This window comes from Danio aesculapii, chromosome 21 (genome assembly GCF_903798145.1).
Source record: "Danio aesculapii chromosome 21, fDanAes4.1, whole genome shotgun sequence".
In the NCBI taxonomy this organism is placed as follows: Eukaryota; Metazoa; Chordata; class Actinopteri; order Cypriniformes; family Danionidae; genus Danio; species Danio aesculapii.
In genome coordinates this window covers 22,855,953-22,873,230 of record NC_079455.1, presented here as the reverse complement: position 1 = coordinate 22,873,230, position 17,278 = coordinate 22,855,953, and the positions used below count along the sequence as shown (strand labels likewise).

Sequence of the window (17,278 nt, the reverse complement as noted above, 5' to 3'; positions counted from 1 at the left end):
TGAACATGTCACCATGTTATATGCTTATATGTGTGTGAGTGTGTGTGTGTGTGTGTGTGTGTGTGTTTGTGTGTGTGTGTGTGTAGCAAAAACAGCAGAAATTTATGTGTCTCACACACACAATTTAAGAACTGCTGCAAGGTATTTCTAAAGCCTGTTTTGAACTGTAATGGGTAGCATTGTGTCTAAAAAACAGATGCTTGAGCACCAGAGATTATTTTGACTTGAACCAAGAATCACATTTTTATAATTCTCGGTCTGCTTGTTTGTCACAACAGTTTGTCGCATAAACTGCACTAACAAATCAATTGCACCAGAGCTTGTTATAAACATTCATTCATTCATTCATTTTTCTTCGGTTTAGTCCCTTTATACATCAGAGATCGATGAACTTATGCAGCATATGTTGTACCAACACAATCTCACAGCAATTCGTAACTTTTTTTTAGTGGCTAATTCGTACAAATTCGTACGATCTAATTCGTACAATTTAGTACGATTTGCTCATCCTCCAATGACGGTTGGGTTTAGGGGCGGGGTTAGGTGCCACGCCTCTTTTTTAAAATGAATGTAAGGGTGAACACACCCTTACATTCAAAAACGTTTTCATTATCATCAATACTAATTGTTTGCTGTCAACTGTGATATCAGCTGTAATATTCATAAACTGTTACATTACAAAAAACGTTTTGCATATTTTTGCATGCAATATTTGTCATATTTCATATTTCACAATGAATAATCAGAGCCATACTAAGAAGAGGGGCGTTAGAATGAGTCTCAGAATGAATGAGGATGAAGTTATTGGATGATGTCCTGGGTCATGTTTCAAAAATGGTAAAAAAAAACAACCCATAGAGCATAAGTGCAAGTTCTATAGTAACTTCAAAAAACAACTTGTTCCATGTCAATGCATCATATCCAGATGCTTTAGGAATATTTATTTAAAATTCGGGATCTCAACTCTTCTGATCTTCATAGTCACTGATTTGATTTTGACAAGTGTACCATTTTTGGTCCAGGTGTCCCAGTGGATATCTGAATGGGTGGAAAAGTCCTGTTCCATTGGCGAGCCATTCAAATTTGCTTTTCCACACTGGTTAAACCACCATCCAGTGTTGTTCTGGTTCACACTGCAGCTCTCAACAGCTTTATCCCCAAAAGTGCAGAATGGAGAACAGCCATCATTGTCCACGTCAGAGGTACTGAAAGGGGCCGTGTCTTGATTCTGCTCTTGGTCATACCCTCGGAAAGCATCTCCTGCAGAAAGAGAAACAGATTCAAATTTCAGTGGGCTTCTAGACAGTGCCACCTATAAATTTCTCATCAGCAGACCCAAAAGGAATTTGTGGACGTTGCATTTTCCATGCTGATTTAATGGAAAAAGCAGCGCAGTATTTGCAATTGGCTGACCTGCACTACCAGCGTATCTGCCAAGGTGAATTGCAAAGAATTTGGTTTCGTCTTCAAGCCAGAATCTATCATACGAAGCATAGGCCGTGGATTCATCTTGTGAGATCAGAGACACGTGCAACTGGAAACGTGCGTTTCTCTGATTCACAATACTGAAGATCTTCCTCAAACCCAACCAGTGTTCACCTGCAACGTTTTAAAGAGAAAGTACACAACATGTCATTAGTTTACTGAAAGATAATTCTGAATGCCAAAACAAGTCATCAGCAATTGCAGATTTGCATCACTTCTGATATCATGCAACCAATGGAGTTTCAGGTTGATAAACCATTTCTTCCAGTGCATCACCATTCAAATAAATTCTGTCATTACTCTCCTAGAGTGTTTACTAAGGGTGCTTTTACACTTGGTTCAACTGCCTGGACCGTACCCAAGTTCGATTGTGCCCCCTTGCCACCTTCTCAGTTGGTTTGTGTTCACATTGTCTTTTGTCCTTCTGAACCCTGGTACACTTGCGTCATCGAGCTGGTGTTGTGTGTACGACTGATGCTAGGTGACGTACACTAAAGCAAAGTGCCAAAATGGAAATACGTACGCACATCACGGTCGTTCTGCTTTTACTGATTCTTTTGGTGTTGGACATACAGAAAGCGACTCGTGTCCATCTGCCGCAAAAATATTAGAATCGTTCAGAACATAAAGCGATGTCTGCAGAAGCTGTTTTTGGAGGAGACAAGCAGACATGAGTACGTGATACACAGACACAGACACACACACACACAAATAAGTGAAGTTTATTTATAAACTAATTTCGAGAGGATCACATGCTTATAATTGTTTTCAGCTGTTCCCGCATCAGCTCATGATTGATTCTCCGATCAGTTAATTCCTAACTCACTAGAACTAACCAGAGTTTTTTTCTTATCTCATTATCTTCGTCATGAAGACCCCCCAAGTAAATTGAACACACAAAATTGAGACCATAGCCAAGCTCTTAGCGAGTACACCTCTCCTCAGTCATCCATATCCGTCATTTAGCTAGAAATAAGCCAGGGGGAGTTCATCAAGATCTACCTAAGCTCAAACTCCCCTCTCGCCCTGCAAACGGGAGAGAGCCCAGGACTCGAGGATCTCATAAGCTCAGGGCTCTCGCCCGGGACAACGTGCCAAACAAGCTTTATTATCAATCATCAGCTAAGTGTAAACACTTGAAACGTTATGAAAACAATAATTGTTGTACAGTTAGTGGTTCACTTTCGTTATTTGGTACAATTGAATTCATACTGAAAGTGAACGGGATCAGAGTGCGCGCGAACCGTACCCCAGTCCACCACTTGCAGGCAGACGCATATACGATTCACGGGTGCCCAGCCAACCTTAAGGGTGCTTTAACACTAGCACTTTTGGTCTGCACCCGGGTTCGTTTGACGTCAGAGTACAGTACGTTTAGCTAGTGTGAACGTTTCTTCTGAACTCGAGTCTGCCTGAAAGAGGTGGTCTGGGCTACGGTTCACGCAAACTGTTGTCTGGTTCACTTCTAGTATGAATTCAATCGTACCAAATAACGAAGAGATTAGAAGTGACAATAGAGGTAATGTTAATTTTAATGAGAATAGGGTGGTTTGTTTACCTTTGCATGAACACCTATGGACCCATTTCACAATGACACGTTTAATGGTCATCAGCATGTTAAATCCTTGATTGTTTTTAATATTTAGATTTTTTTTTTAATGTATTTATATGCATTTATGTATGTTTTATATCTTTCCATCAAATTACAAAATCTAATTACAAAAATCAAATTACCACTTAGATGAGGTTTTCGTAATGCTGAGTCTATGAGGCAGGACAGTAAATTTGACGTTATTCTTTATTCTGGCTGCGGTTATCAGTCTCACACTATTTTTTTCTTTTTCTGCAAGTCTTGATAACGCCATCTTGGAGTTTTTCTTTTATTACTTCAGCAAATAGGATTGTTTGTTGTACTCTCCCTTTCACTGCGCTTTACCCAAGTTTACCCAACTATGATGACTTCCTCTAATGAGAAATCCGGAAATGTGAAAAGGGTCCATTGTAAAAACTTTGATGTATTGATTTTGAATACTGCACCTGGTAAATGTCCAAATCCATCCAAGTAGTGTGACCACATTCGTTTAAAGTCAGTGAGACCATCTATCCGCCTCTGTATCACTGTCCACCCGCCCTCCATGTCATCCATCTCACAAAACACCTATTAAACAGCCAGTTCAAGACACTTCATTTTTCATCTTTGATTTGCTTTTAGATTAAAATAACCGTGGTTGGAAATTTCTAAACAAAACTAAAAAGAGGTACTTTCCTCAAATGAAACATCTGAGTTGTCTGGCTGAATTATGTAAATTCCACTTGGGATTTTTGGGGACACGGCACCTAGTGTTTCTTTGATGTCACTGCAGTCTTTCCCTGTGAAACGAGAGGGAATTCACTAAGATAATAAACATTTTGAGGAAAGTTTGGCAGCATGTTAATCATCTTACCGTGGGACTCCATGGGCTTCACTGAAAAGATGTCACTGTTGCTTCTCTGAACATCTGAACTGAGCGTGTTCACTTTGGCCATGAGATCGATTATCTAATCAAATTGAAATGTTTAGACTGCAGAAGTAAAACTGGTTTGAAAGTTTGAAATTTTTTAGAGAATTTTTTTACCTGGCTTGATAGGAATTCCAAAGCCTTCTGCTGTTCCTCAATGAGATCTCTGATCAGCTTCCTTGTGTTTCTTGTATATGACACCATGGTATGCTGGAGGTTTGCTAAGAGTTGTTTAGAGAACAGAAAGGGTCAAATCAACTGACTGACAAAGCAGAAATAAATGCAGAATCTGTGTTACTAATAAAAAACATGCAAACACCAACTGCACAAGGAGTGTTTCTCATCACGCATTAGCTTTGCAGTCATTTCACATGGCATGGTGCACTTGTCTTTGCTTGGGTCTTTGTGATAATAGAGTTTTTGCTCTTGAGGAGAAACATCCTCAGACTCCTCAGTTAATGTAGCCACTGTGCTGCCATTCTGTAAAGAAAAATAAAGTATACGACATTATGACATTTACTAGAAAAAAATGCATCATATGAGACAGGGTGCTAATTACAGGGGGGTTTGGGATGGATTGACCCTCCTAATTAATCCTTGATCCCCCCCTGAAATACATCAAAACATGATATTTGGGGGGGGGGGGGGGTCAGCCCTTTGAAACTGAGAAGTTTACTCTGATCTGCATTTTAAAAATAATGTTAATGATTAAAACTAGAAAAGTAAAGTTCGTAGACAAACTTTATGGTGGCTTGAGAAAGCCTCGTCAGAAAGTTTGAAGCAGTTTCAAAGTTAAATAACTGAATTAGTTTTTAAAAAGTTTGAAACAGTTGGCATAGATAGAAAAGTACGTATATGTTAGCATGTTTCTAGTATGGGTTGGCATGTTTCTTGCTAGGTGGTTGATAGGGTGTTTTGACTGGTTGTTAAGGTGTTGCTAGGCGGTTGCTTAGGTGTTCTGAGTGGTTGCTAGGCAGTTGCTAAGGTGTTGCTTGGCGGTTAATAAGGTGTTCCAGGTAGTTGCTAAGTCGTTGCTAAGGTGCTCTGAGTGGTTGCTAAGGTGTTCTAAGTGGTTTTTAGGCAGTTGCTGACATAAATGACCATGTTGCTAATATTAATTAGCATATTGCTAGTATGTTTATAGTATGAATTAGCATGTTGCTAGTATGTTGTTTCTAGTATGGATTGGTATATTGTTAACATGATGTTTATTACATTTAACATGTTATTAGGATGTTCAATGTAAAGTCAATGGCAGTTTTTTTACACAATGGAGGTCTATGGGACAGTTGCTAGGGTGTGGCTAGTAAGTTGAAAGGTCATCAACGATTGGTAGGTTGGTAGTTCGAGTTAAATGAGCCCACACTTAAGTCTGTATCACAGTCTGGCACAGAGTTATGAGGTCACAAAGTTTGGTCCAATGTTAAGTCAAAGGGACTTTTCTGAATTTTCCAGGTCAATTTTTGGAAAACCGTAAGTCGGATCAGTTGGAAAAGATATAGCAACTGAATTCAGTATAGTTTGAAGTTAGTTTGGTGGTTGTAGTATGAACAGTCTAGGAGGAGATGCATTCTTAAAATAGTTTAAGAAGAATAAGACGGAACAATAATAAGTTACATAGTATAACAGTATGTTGACTTTCTCAAGCCACCATAATAATAGACATCCTTTTGACCACCCCTGTAACAGTTCATACCATTGTGAATGCATAATCGAGCCAATCAGTCCATGCAAGAAAAAAGTCATTCAATAGCCTGGAACTGGCAGATTTAGAGCACTGATAGACACCGTTAGAGTTCACAAGACGTGGAGAAAACCACATTTTCTAATAAAATAGGTGTTTCTTTCTACATATTGCCTAAAAGTAACTTTAAATTAGATACATTGTTTGTATAGTTTGTCCTAAAGTAAGCCAAAGTAGCTAATTAGGTCAGAATACACTAATTAGCCTATCCCACAAAACACAAAAAAATAAATACATTTCATGAATAAATTAGATGTAATTTAAATAATACATTTGATAAACTGAAGCATCTATTACACAACCTAACATTCCCTAAAAAAGTTGACCCCCTGACCGTCAATGTATAATTCGCACACTGCTATGAGACCCACTGTAAATTATAAATCCAAAACTGACAAATGTTGTATTACATTTAAAATGCATTTGATTATTATTTTTCTCATTTCAATTTATTTATTTTTTGTAATACCTCTTTTTTCCTTTCTAATCGACAAGCCTGTAAATTTTTTCTCATGTCATTGTTTTCATTCATTCATTTTCTTTTCGGATTAGTCCCTTTGTTAATCTGGGGTCGCCACAGCGGAATGAACCGCCAACTTGTCCAGCACCTGTTTTACGCAGTGGATGCCCTTCCAGCTGCAACCCATCCCTGGAAAACATCCATACACACTCTCATACACTACGGTCAATTTTAGCATAGCCAATTCACCTGTACCACATGTCTTTGGACTTGTGGGGGAAACTGGAGCACCCGGAGCAAACTCCACACAGAAATGCCAACTGACACAGCCGTGGCTCGAACCAGCGACCTTCTTGTGTGCTACTCACTGCGCCATCGCATCGCCCATGTTTGTTTTCATGTTTGTTAATGTTTGTTTGTGTGATGCTGGGATTCCTAAACATTTTTTAGTCAGTGAAACAACTTCCCCTGAGATTTGAAGTGAACATTTCAACAATTTATCTTATAGTTTTCTGATGTGGCGACGCAGTGGCGCAGTAGGTAGTCCTGTCGCTTCACAGCAAGAAGGTTGCTGGTTCGGCTGGGTCAGTTGGCATTTCTGTGTAGAGTTTGCATGTTCCCCCTGCGTTTGCGTGGGTTTCCCTTTGGGTGCTCCGGTTTCCCCCACAGTCCAAAGATACAGGTGAATTGGGTAGGCTAAATTGTCTGTAGTGTATGAGTGTGAATGATTAAGTATGGATGTTTCCCAGAGATGGGTTGCAGCTGGAAGGGCATCCGCTGCGTAAAACATGTGCTGGATAAATTGAGGGTTCATTCCGCTGTGGCAACCCCACATTAATAAAGGGACTAAGCCAAAAAGAAAATGTATGAATGAATAGTTTTCTGATGTTGGACACAGTTTTCTTGCTGGCATGCAGTTTAACAAATATATTATTAAAAATTCAGAAGTTCAACTGTCTGATTTTGTCTTTATTCATTCATTCATTTTCTATAGGCTTAGTCCTTATTTATCAGAGGTCGCCACAGCGAAATGAACCGCCAACTATTCCAGCATATGTTTTACGCAGCGGTATGCCCTTCCAGATGCAAACCAGTACTGGGAAACTCAAGTTCACTTATAACTCACATGCAATGCAATATTTAATAAATTTTATAATAAAATGTCTTTGTTGATGACAAAGAAATGAATATACAGTTGAAGACAGAATTATAAGCCCCCCTTTGAATTTTTATTTTTATTTTAAAAATATTTTCCAAATGATATTTAACAGAGCAAGGAAATTTTCACAGTATGTCTGATAATATTTTTTCTTCTGGAATAAGTCTGATTGAAGAATAAAAGCAGTTTTTAATTTTTTAAAATAATTTTAAGGTCAAAATGATTAGCCCCTTCAAGCTATATATGTTTTCGATAGTCGACAAACCATCATTATACAGTAACTTGCCTAATTACCCTTAACCTGCCTAGTTAACCTAGTTAAGCCTTTAAATGTCACTTTAAGCTGTATAGAAGTGTCTTGAAAAAGATCTAGTCAAATATTATTTACTGTCATCATGGCAAAGAGAAAATAAATCAGTTATTAGAGATGAGTTATTAAAACTATTATGTTTAGAAATGTGTTGAAAAATCTTGTCTCCGTTAAACAGAAATTAGGGAAAAAAATAAATGGGGACTAATAATTCAGGGGGGGGGGGGGGGGGGGGGGGGGGGCTAATAATTCTGACTTCAACTGTATTTATTCCTTTTTGGTTAAGAAAGCTATGCTTTAAACAAGTTAGGACAAAAATAATCTAAAGTAGTCCAAAAGTAGTAAGAATGCACCTAATTAGATTACAATTTTCACCACTGTAATCAGGTATGCTTCTTTTGTAATCCAGCATGCAAACAACAAAATATTGATTTGCAGACTATTAATTTGCACTATAAAAATAATAAAATATACATTGAACATAGTGTTTAGATGTAACTGAATTGTTTTATCTCTTTTCACCAGCTAGAGTTAAGTAGCAGTTATGTAAGCACCCTTACCATATTGTTTTTACAATCGATATTCATACAAAGTCAATTTTATTAAAATATAAGAAAACATTATCAGAAATTGCAAGCATATCTCATTTAATGAATCAAATAATCAAGATTTTAACACAATGAATCAATTAATTAACTACTTCCACCCGACAGGAAACATTTACAGCACTCACCACAGTTAATGATGCAAGAAGAGGCAGAAATAAAATGATCCAGATCATCCTGGTGTATGTAACAATCCCACATGTGACAGTGTGCAGACGTGCACTTTCCAAAGAGATGGACGTCGTCTTCTGTGTTGTCTTGTGGGCTGGTCTGCCTGGACAGAAAAAAAGAAAAAAAAATTAAACCTCACAAAAATGACAAACAACAGTTCTCACCTGAACATAAAGTGTCCAGACTAATTCTGTCTCAATTGTAAACTACTCTTACTTTATTGCATTTCAACAACATCCTGTATTGGCTATGAAAACCAGATGCTGAAATGTGACACTGCTTTTGGTTGAGGTGGGAATCAACAGGACCCGAAGCAGCATACGTAAATGAAATTCCTTCCATAAACGCAGTCAGATCCTGGACCTGACAGCAGGAAAACTTAGATGGATTACCTTCACAACACTACGACTGGCAAAATATGTTCTTCTTTGTAATGAGCCATTTGTTCAATTTGCTAATTTGCTCCCTGTAGCTTAACGTGTAAAAAATGCACTAGCAAAGCCTTATGGCTTTAATTCCCAAAAATCAAACACTGGTTAAAAAAACAGGCTACTGTAAAGCACTGCAAGTTGCTTTAGATACAATCCTAAATCTATAACCGTACAAGTGATTCACACTGTACAATTAGCATGCTTTGCAGAATTATTTGGTCATGGTGAGAAGGGATTCAATGTCCTTCAGCTCTCCTCAAGAACACATCTGTTAGATATTAGACAGTTCTGTTGAGTATGCAATAGGCCTATTATAAAACACTGGATGACCAAAACATCTATGAATGCTTGTTGTGTATTGCACAGGTAAAGAGATTGGCTGGGTGTTCATATTCATTTTAAATTCTAATTTCACTATTTTCTAATTAATATAAAAGGGCATATGACTGGTTGTCACACATATTAGCCCACTGTATAATTCTTTAAGTCTTTTTTTTTTAAATGCAGTATGTCTACAAAACTTTTTAAAATAAAATCATGAACACGAACGAATTATTTTTAAATAATTATCGTCACATAACGAAATGAAAGGTGTAAAATTGCGTCTAGAAAATGACTGATCAGAATCTGACTCATAAAATCCCACACGTAATGTTTGTCGGACTTACTGACAAGTAAAATGTCACACTTGACAGGCACAAGCATCGCTCTAGCCTAAAACGTTTGCTTGGTGGACGTTTCTTCTCCCCCAGACGAGAGAGACTCTTTTTTTTAGTTGTCATGGTAACCCGTGGACAACAGCAACAGGTATCATGGCGGAGGAGAAACTTTCATTTGAACAAACGTTTAACTTTAATCTGCTTTCCACGAAAAGCTTTAATTTTCAGCAAGACCCTAAAACATCACGACTTCTGATGAAATGGTAAGAGTGTGATGTGTTTGTACGGTTTAACTAAATTCACAGTTCCGATGATTAACCTTAACAATGGACGTTTATTAATTATGTGTCTATAAACATGTTTCTACTAAAAATTACATCTGTGGCGTTCCAGTTTTTTATAACCTTAAATATAAACACATTAGCAGTGCCAAATGGACACTTTATTAATGGGCAGGAAATTTAGTAAGACTTATGAAACGACATAAACGGCTTTATCTGTTACAAAAGCTAAAAATGTGCAACTTATCTCAGAATGAGCCTTTTACTATTGACATAATTAAATAAAACACATTTGTTCTCTCACAAACGATTTATCTAGCCTATTTAGAAAAATGTAGTCATAGTTTTACTTTCAAAGCTTACTATTGTACAGGGAAAAAGCTTAATTTTAGCTTCAAATAAATACATTTTAACATTGGTTACATAATTAGTCCCTAAAATGTCCTTAACATAACACATGTTGCCCTAAAGTTGGTGTAGGTGTTTTGAGTCATCGGAGTCGCAAGGTACTTTCCTCTGTATTTTTTAAAATGTCAATTAGGTAAATTATGTTAACCAAAATTTTGTTTGCTATCACAGGTAATTTACTTACCCACCTCAGGCCATCCAAGATTCGGGTGTTGCTGTTTTTTTCTTTAGCAGAGTATTAAAAGAAGAATTAAAGGATGGTTCTTGGTGATTTATAAAATTAGGTCAATGGTTACAGAATATTAAGGATCAAAATCCTATACAGACAAAACTCCTGGAATGACTTATGAAGCAAATTGGTCTGTGCATTCAGGACTGTTAACAGTTGTATATACTTCTTATATATATATATATATATATATATATATATATATATATATATATATATATATATATATATATACACACTTATATTTTGCAAATATCAAATGTTTTGGATGAATAACGATGAATGCTTTTATTTGTGGGGTTTTCTACTTAAGGTGTTAGAGCTGTTGACTTGCATTTTATGATTCATTGAGAATTATGGTTTCACATCAAATTCATCTTAATGTTCTACTATTAAAATAAATTCTTTAAATTTAATTTGCTACTGAAGGTTGAGTATTTCATCAGCATTCAAATATCTTGCAGAAACTGCAATAATATAGTAAAAAAGTAATTGCCTTTTTCTTTTATGACAAATGACAAACTCTAAGAGAAGATCCTACTCATCTGTTTGTGATGTTGCATTTTTTGTTAATTATGTTTCAAATGGCCTTTTAGGTCCATGCTGGGTCGAATTACAGCACACGCCTTCAACTTTGACCAATCTTTTCAGCCTTATAGAAGCAATGACTTCGTCTGGGTAAATATTCACACAGTAAAGACATAGTTCACCCAAAAATTAATATTTTCTCACCTTCACTGAGTGGTTTTTTTTTTTTCAATTGTACACAAAAGAAGTTTTTTAGAAAAATGGTAAAAATCTGTAACTGACTTCCATAGCCGTAAAAACAAATACTATGAAAGTCAGTGGTCACAGTTTTCCAGAATTTTTCTAAATATCCTCTTTTATGTTCAACATACAAACAGGTAAATGACGGAATTTTTAATTTTGGGTGAACTCTCCATTTAAATTCACCATTTAGTATCACTGCAGTAATAAATAGCACACGTGTACATTATTTCTTTTAGAATTTCTTTCAAGATCCATGCGTGAAGAACAATTTAAAGGTCCTTGATCACTCTGGATCATGGACCCTGCTGGGTATGTTATTACATAGTTCTGATAAAGTATACTCACAGTGTAATTTATTTTTAATGTTTTATGTTAACATTTTATACACTTCAATAAAGCCTAATAATGTATTTTTACCCATTTACAGGAGACATAACACATGTAAATGTTGAAGTCGTCCCATGTACAAAAGTTTCGGTGGATATATTTGATCCAATTTACTCAAATGGAATTTTGCATCCCTCTGGACACATTGTCAAATGTTACCATGAAATATACCCTGACTTTGATGAGCTACGGATGGTATGGATTATTTTATCTTTTTATATTTTTATCGATGCTATCCATGGTTATTTTAGTAAATGAAAACTATTAGAGAAGTACCTGTAGATGGTTGTTACAATGTGCTCCTTTTCTAGGGGTTTGGAGAGAAGGTAACAAAATAAAAACGATCAAATTAAATTTGTAAGATTAAAAAGTTATAATAATAAACTAATATTTCATAGAAGGGCATCACAATGGCACAGTGGGTAGCACGATTGCCTCACAGCAAGAAGGTCGCTGGTTCGAGCCCCGACTGGGTCAGCTGGCATTTCTGTGTGGAGTTTGCATGTTCTCTCCGTGTTTGTTTTTGTGGGTTTCCTCCAGGAGCTCCGGTTTCCCCCACAGTCCAAAGAGATGCGCTATAGGTGAATTGAAATAGCTAAATTGGCTATAGTGTATGTGTTTCCCAGTGTTGGGTTGTGGCTGGAAGGGCATCCGCTGCGTAAAACATATGCTGGATAAGTTGCTGGTTTATTCTCCTGTGGCGACCCCTGATTAATAAAGAAAAGAAAAATAATAAAAGAATAAATAATATTTCATAAAGTGCATGGAGAAATCTCCTTTTCCTCTATCCCAGCCTTACAACAACCTTTTACCCTACTTAAAAAATATAAGGGAAAAACCAGAGAGACTGAGATAAGGATTTCAGAAGAATTCAGAAGAATTCAGAAGAAAGCTTTCATTTGTGGCTTAGCAAAGCCAGTCTTTTTAAATATTCAAAGTGTTTAAAAAATTCCTAAATAGCCAAATCGTTAGCAGAGGGTAAGGCCAAAATAACAAACAAAAACAAAAGCTTCCTAAATAGTTACAAATTTGTAAATTCCCTATTACAAAAAAGACATCTTACAAAACTCACTGATTAAAACCAAAACAGGGGAAAACATGAAAGGGGATAAACCCAAAATAAATCAACAGCCCCCTACACGGCTTAAGTTATGACAGAATGCTCGGGCATTCTGTCTGAATGAGGAAACATCATATTCTCCAAAACTGTTTGCCAAGCTTATAATTGAATTTCATATTATGAATCATCAGTAAAATTAAACAACAACTGTCTCATAAGTTTAGTTTCTAAACGTTCAAATCACAGAAAATATACAGAAAATCACATCTGGTCTGTCTTTTCCCCATTCAAAAAGATACGACATGTCTTGTGTATGCTATAGTCTTTGGTGGAACACATTTTCTGGTAGCTTTTACAGACACAAACACATTTTCATCATTTGCCATAATTGTAAAAAATGTAACTATGTTTAACTTCATACATGATCTTTAATATAAAGAAATTTGTCTGAATTCTACAGCATTTTTACTTTTATTTGTTTAAGATGCATTTATGTGCTTTTGCATTTAGTGTTCAATTCAATTCAATTTTATTATTTTTTATTATTAAAAGGTTTGAACATGAGGTGATTCAATCTGCACAAACACTAAACTTAGCTCTGGTTGACAATTAGTGTGTCCTGTTTACTCTGTCAAACTAAAATGATTAAAACTGAATAAATTACTAAATAAATACTAAACTAAATCAATAAATCTCTTTTCTGGCTTGGTTTCGACAGCTTTTGCTTGAAGCAGACTCTGAACATGATCATATAATCAGCCCCAGTGATCGTCAGGAGTTTTTGTTCAGGCTGTTCAAACATATGGTCTTGGGTGGTGAACTTTGTCAATATGAGGATGTCATCGATCCTTACATTGAGACAGTAAAAATAATGTACAAAGACTTGGTCAGGTGAGAAACTGATGTTGCATTTTTGTAGTTCATAATAATGTGTTTCTAAAATAAATAAAAAAAAACTAAATATTACTATAATATAAGCAAAATATTTAAAGGGGATGTTTTGGTCATGCATGATACCTTATCAGTATATAATAATCATCTGATTTGTGTCCTCCGCAGTGTTCAGAAGGATACTGATACAAAAGAGATTAATGTGGTCACAACAGTTTTAAAAGTTTCAGCTTATGTATGTATTTTAATTCGTTTTTTGTGCACAGTTAACTCTAAAGTTGCAGTCAGCATTTTTATTCTATTGATGATATCTTTTTTTTAGGATCACGTTGGATTGTGCTACCCATCTGCTACAGAAAATGAACAGACGTTTGCTTACCTCTGTATTGATCCTTGTAAAAGGCATGTGTATGTTTTGTACCATTCGTTTGGTGTAGAGGATTTTTCAGGAAATTGAGCGTCCTCTATCTAGATCTTAGCCTATATAAAACACTGACATTATAACTAGACAGTATACGTTTTTTCCATTCACATGAAATAACCAATCAGGTGAGGAGAGCATTTATTAAAAATTCATTGTTCAAATCAAAATTGGTCATCATATTGTTTCTAGAATAAGAATATAATTGAGCAAGCTCCGTTCTGTTTAGTTTGATGTGCTTAAAACAATAAAGTGTTCAATTCTTTTCAAGTGTTAATTTAGCAGGTTTTTTATGTGATTGATATGGGTCAAAAATGAAAAAAAAATGGAAAACATTTTAATTGTTCATCTCTGTCTGCATATTCTGTGTGATTTTTACTTGATAGACCTTTTTCACAGCGGAATTGAATACCGGAAGCGCCCTCCGAAGCAATGCTTAGCTAATTCCGGTTTTGCTGACAGTCGCAGAAACATGACAGCCTCAGGACATCGGATGACATTTTCACTGTCAACTTTGCCTTAATTTTGACAAGAACAGGTTGTTCGCTTGGTTAATGAACTGATGTAGCCTAAATAAAGCAGCATTTAAAAGGAATTTGTGCAGAAAATGTGTCTTACACGAAGCGTTTGCAACGTTAGGTTACAGTAAGGTGCGCAGCCAACAGCATAAGATCTGCTAACTCAAGCCATTCGTTAGCAAAAATAACTATTTTAGTTTTATGTTAGGAGTTGTCCGTAAGCTGTGCTAACCCCCTCCTTCCTTTGTATTCAGGGTCAGATACAGGCGAGTTGCTGTCAATGCGAAAGAACGTGGAGCCCCGTAATACCAGGTTTCTTAATGCTCGTAAGGTTTACTCAAGTCTGGAAACATAATTTAGCTCCAACTCGCTGGAAAAAATAAAGATATTTGTTGTTGTGTTCAGTGTTTGAATACGATTCTATTAAAGCACTTCAGTTTAACACTAATTACTCAATTTGTAAATTTTAAAGCAAATATCTTCAAAACAGTCCGTCTGAAAGCGTATAGGGTGTGTTTCTGAATCTTCAGGTTAAAGTTAGTTCATGTTCAAGTTCATTTTGTTTATCTGCTTTGAATGTTTTTATTATTTATTTAAAGAACAGCAAATAACATTTTACAACACAAAAAATATACATGCCAGGGGGTAATTATAAATAAAATAAAATATACAAAATGTACATATTAAATAAATACATTATAGAGTTCACTATTTTTTAAAGTGGGTAGGCTTCCTTGTTCAAAGAGTCTCTGATGCTGGTAATATACAAGCATAGTTCAGTGATCAATACCTTAAAATTTGGTTGCTTATTAGTAAATTAGACAGTAACGCCAAAAAGTACATTTTCCCACAATGATGAAAGAGGTTTTGAACACTGAAAATTGTTCATAATCTTTTGCACCTCTTCCTTTTGACTGAGTATGTACAATACCAAAAGTGTAAAACCGTCTCCTCATATTCATTACAGCAATACAGTTTACATCAATTCCACTTTTACATTTTTGTAAATAATGCTTTGCTGGATAAAATCTGTGGAGAAGTTTATAGGATATTTCTTTAATTTAGTTTCTAACCTGATATTTCTGTGGTAACAGCCACACTTTTTTTCAGCAAATCAAGTCACCCTTTAATAAAGACATCCAATAAAATAGTTTATAAGGAACAGTAGTGATTTCTTTTTGGAAAAGAGCTTGAAAAGCTCTATTATTACTCTTGGTGTTTACTGTAAAACAAGTTTTGCCAACATAAGATTTATTAAAATCAAAAGACGATGGTCTTGATTAATACCACTAAATAACATATGGGTCTTTAAAAAAATTTAACCAATAACTACTACAATAATACTGTGATGAGAAAGGAATTAATTGTAAGAAAAGTATACCATCTTTATTATAAAACTGACTAACCAAATTAATTTTGTTTAAAAAAAAAATAGCATTTGTATTAGTTGTCTATTATTCCAATGTGGGGAAAATTATGCTTATATATTAATGACCTTGATATGAGCACTTGTTTATGGAAGGCAGATGACTTAACTGGAATTTTGTCTATATTATAATTTCACATCTAAATGAAACTAAGACCACCAATATTTGATAAAACATAATGATCTCCGCTTTGAAGTGCAGACTGCACATGAGCGTACTCTGGCATATCACTTGAAATGAAGGACATTCGCGAGGTTGAGGGTCAAAGTGCATCCACAAAATACTTGTACAAAATATACAAAATGTCATTTTAGATCTGTCCTTCAAAAATCTTTATGTTTTACCTATTAGCCCTAAGTAGTAATCAAAAAGTAATGAATGTATATTATCAATTATTTTTGATGCATTTTATGAGTCAGAATAAAGGTTTTCATTTTTACATAAACGTCTCACTGACACTAATGTGACATATTTTCCCACACTCCTTGTGATTTTAACAAAGGATAGGCTATTTGAGTATGACATACACATGCTACAAACGCACCTAAGTAATGCTCGTTCCAGTAAAGTCTAGCTCGGATACGCGGCCGGCCGGAAGTGACACTATAACAATTAATATTTTTACAATACTGTGATAGTTGGGTCTAGGGTTGGGGTGGGGCTAGGCGTTAAAAGATACAATTTATTGGGTAATTTAATAGATAGCATGAATAATACTCGGTACAACTACTGTTTTTACCTTACTGTGACGGTAGGGTTTAGGGTTGGGGTAGACGTTAATAAAATACAATAAACGGGAAATTTATCAAATTATTTAAATAATTCTCGTTAACTTCTGACCGTAACCTTATACGATACGTTTTCAATGGAATTTCCTCATCACTATAATTGGGCTACAACTTCATTTCCCATAAGTCATAGCGGAAGTGCATCGCGGAAAGTACCAGATACTCCACATAGTTTAAAGCTTACGAAATTAACCGATTCTGGTCAGATTACAGAAACAACTGGTGGTTCTGCCTTATAGTTGGATGATTTTCTACCTTTTCGTCTTTACCGGTGAGTTTAAAATTACTATTCATTTTAGTCTTTTTTTCTAAATAGGAGACACTGTCAATAACAAACTGGAGCTTTAGGCTAACAGTAATGTTTTCCTTAAACAACTTAAATATGTTCTCCAAAGGGTTAATTAAGTGACAACTTTTACAAATTTTTGTTTGTTGTCACTGGTTATAAATACAGGAGTAAGAGAAACAAGACAACTATTTAGAAAAGAGGAGGTCGTTTTTAATTTTTTTTCATACTTAATTTATTCATTTAACTTAAATCTTACTTTAGTTTTATTCATTTAACTTAAATCTTA

General features: G+C 35.5%; 2 protein-coding genes across 2 annotated transcripts; one reads left to right on the top strand and one right to left on the bottom strand.

The window, feature by feature from the left end:
- Positions 1 to 214: 214 nt before the first annotated feature.
- On the bottom strand, positions 215 to 8,616 carry angptl5 (angiopoietin-like 5). Its single transcript, XM_056446672.1, has 8 exons — positions 8,390 to 8,616; positions 4,307 to 4,463; positions 4,101 to 4,204; positions 3,930 to 4,023; positions 3,754 to 3,855; positions 3,523 to 3,645; positions 1,414 to 1,599; positions 215 to 1,260 (listed from the first exon to the last, which is right to left on the bottom strand). Exons 1-8 carry the CDS (start codon positions 8,435 to 8,437, stop codon positions 941 to 943), a joined length of 1,134 nt encoding a protein of 377 aa, XP_056302647.1. The 5' UTR covers positions 8,438 to 8,616; the 3' UTR covers positions 215 to 940.
- A 1,057-nt stretch (positions 8,617 to 9,673) lies between these two features.
- Positions 9,674 to 14,172, top strand: cfap300 (cilia and flagella associated protein 300). The gene is made up of 7 exons (XM_056446861.1): positions 9,674 to 9,785; positions 11,037 to 11,118; positions 11,448 to 11,520; positions 11,639 to 11,793; positions 13,377 to 13,549; positions 13,718 to 13,784; positions 13,872 to 14,172. Exons 1-7 carry the CDS (start codon positions 9,676 to 9,678, stop codon positions 14,004 to 14,006), a joined length of 795 nt encoding a protein of 264 aa, XP_056302836.1. The 5' UTR covers positions 9,674 to 9,675; the 3' UTR covers positions 14,007 to 14,172.
- Positions 14,173 to 17,278: the final 3,106 nt, after the last annotated feature.

Excerpts from the sequence above, each read along its gene's own strand:
- angptl5 (XM_056446672.1), bottom strand. The coding sequence starts at position 8,437 with ATGATCTGGATCATTTTATTTCTGCCTCTTCTTGCATCATTAACTGTG. Across the intron at positions 4,464-8,389 it reads TTCTTGCATCATTAACTGTG|AATGGCAGCACAGTGGCTAC; the intron begins GTGAGTGCTGTA and ends TTTTCTTTACAG. Across the intron at positions 1,600-3,522 it reads TGGATTTGGACATTTACCAG|GTGAACACTGGTTGGGTTTG; the intron begins GTGCAGTATTCA and ends AAAACGTTGCAG.
- cfap300 (XM_056446861.1), top strand. The coding sequence starts at position 9,676 with ATGGCGGAGGAGAAACTTTCATTTGAACAAACGTTTAACTTTAATCTG. Across the intron at positions 11,521-11,638 it reads TGGATCATGGACCCTGCTGG|GAGACATAACACATGTAAAT; the intron begins GTATGTTATTAC and ends ACCCATTTACAG. Across the intron at positions 13,785-13,871 it reads TTTTAAAAGTTTCAGCTTAT|GATCACGTTGGATTGTGCTA; the intron begins GTATGTATTTTA and ends TCTTTTTTTTAG.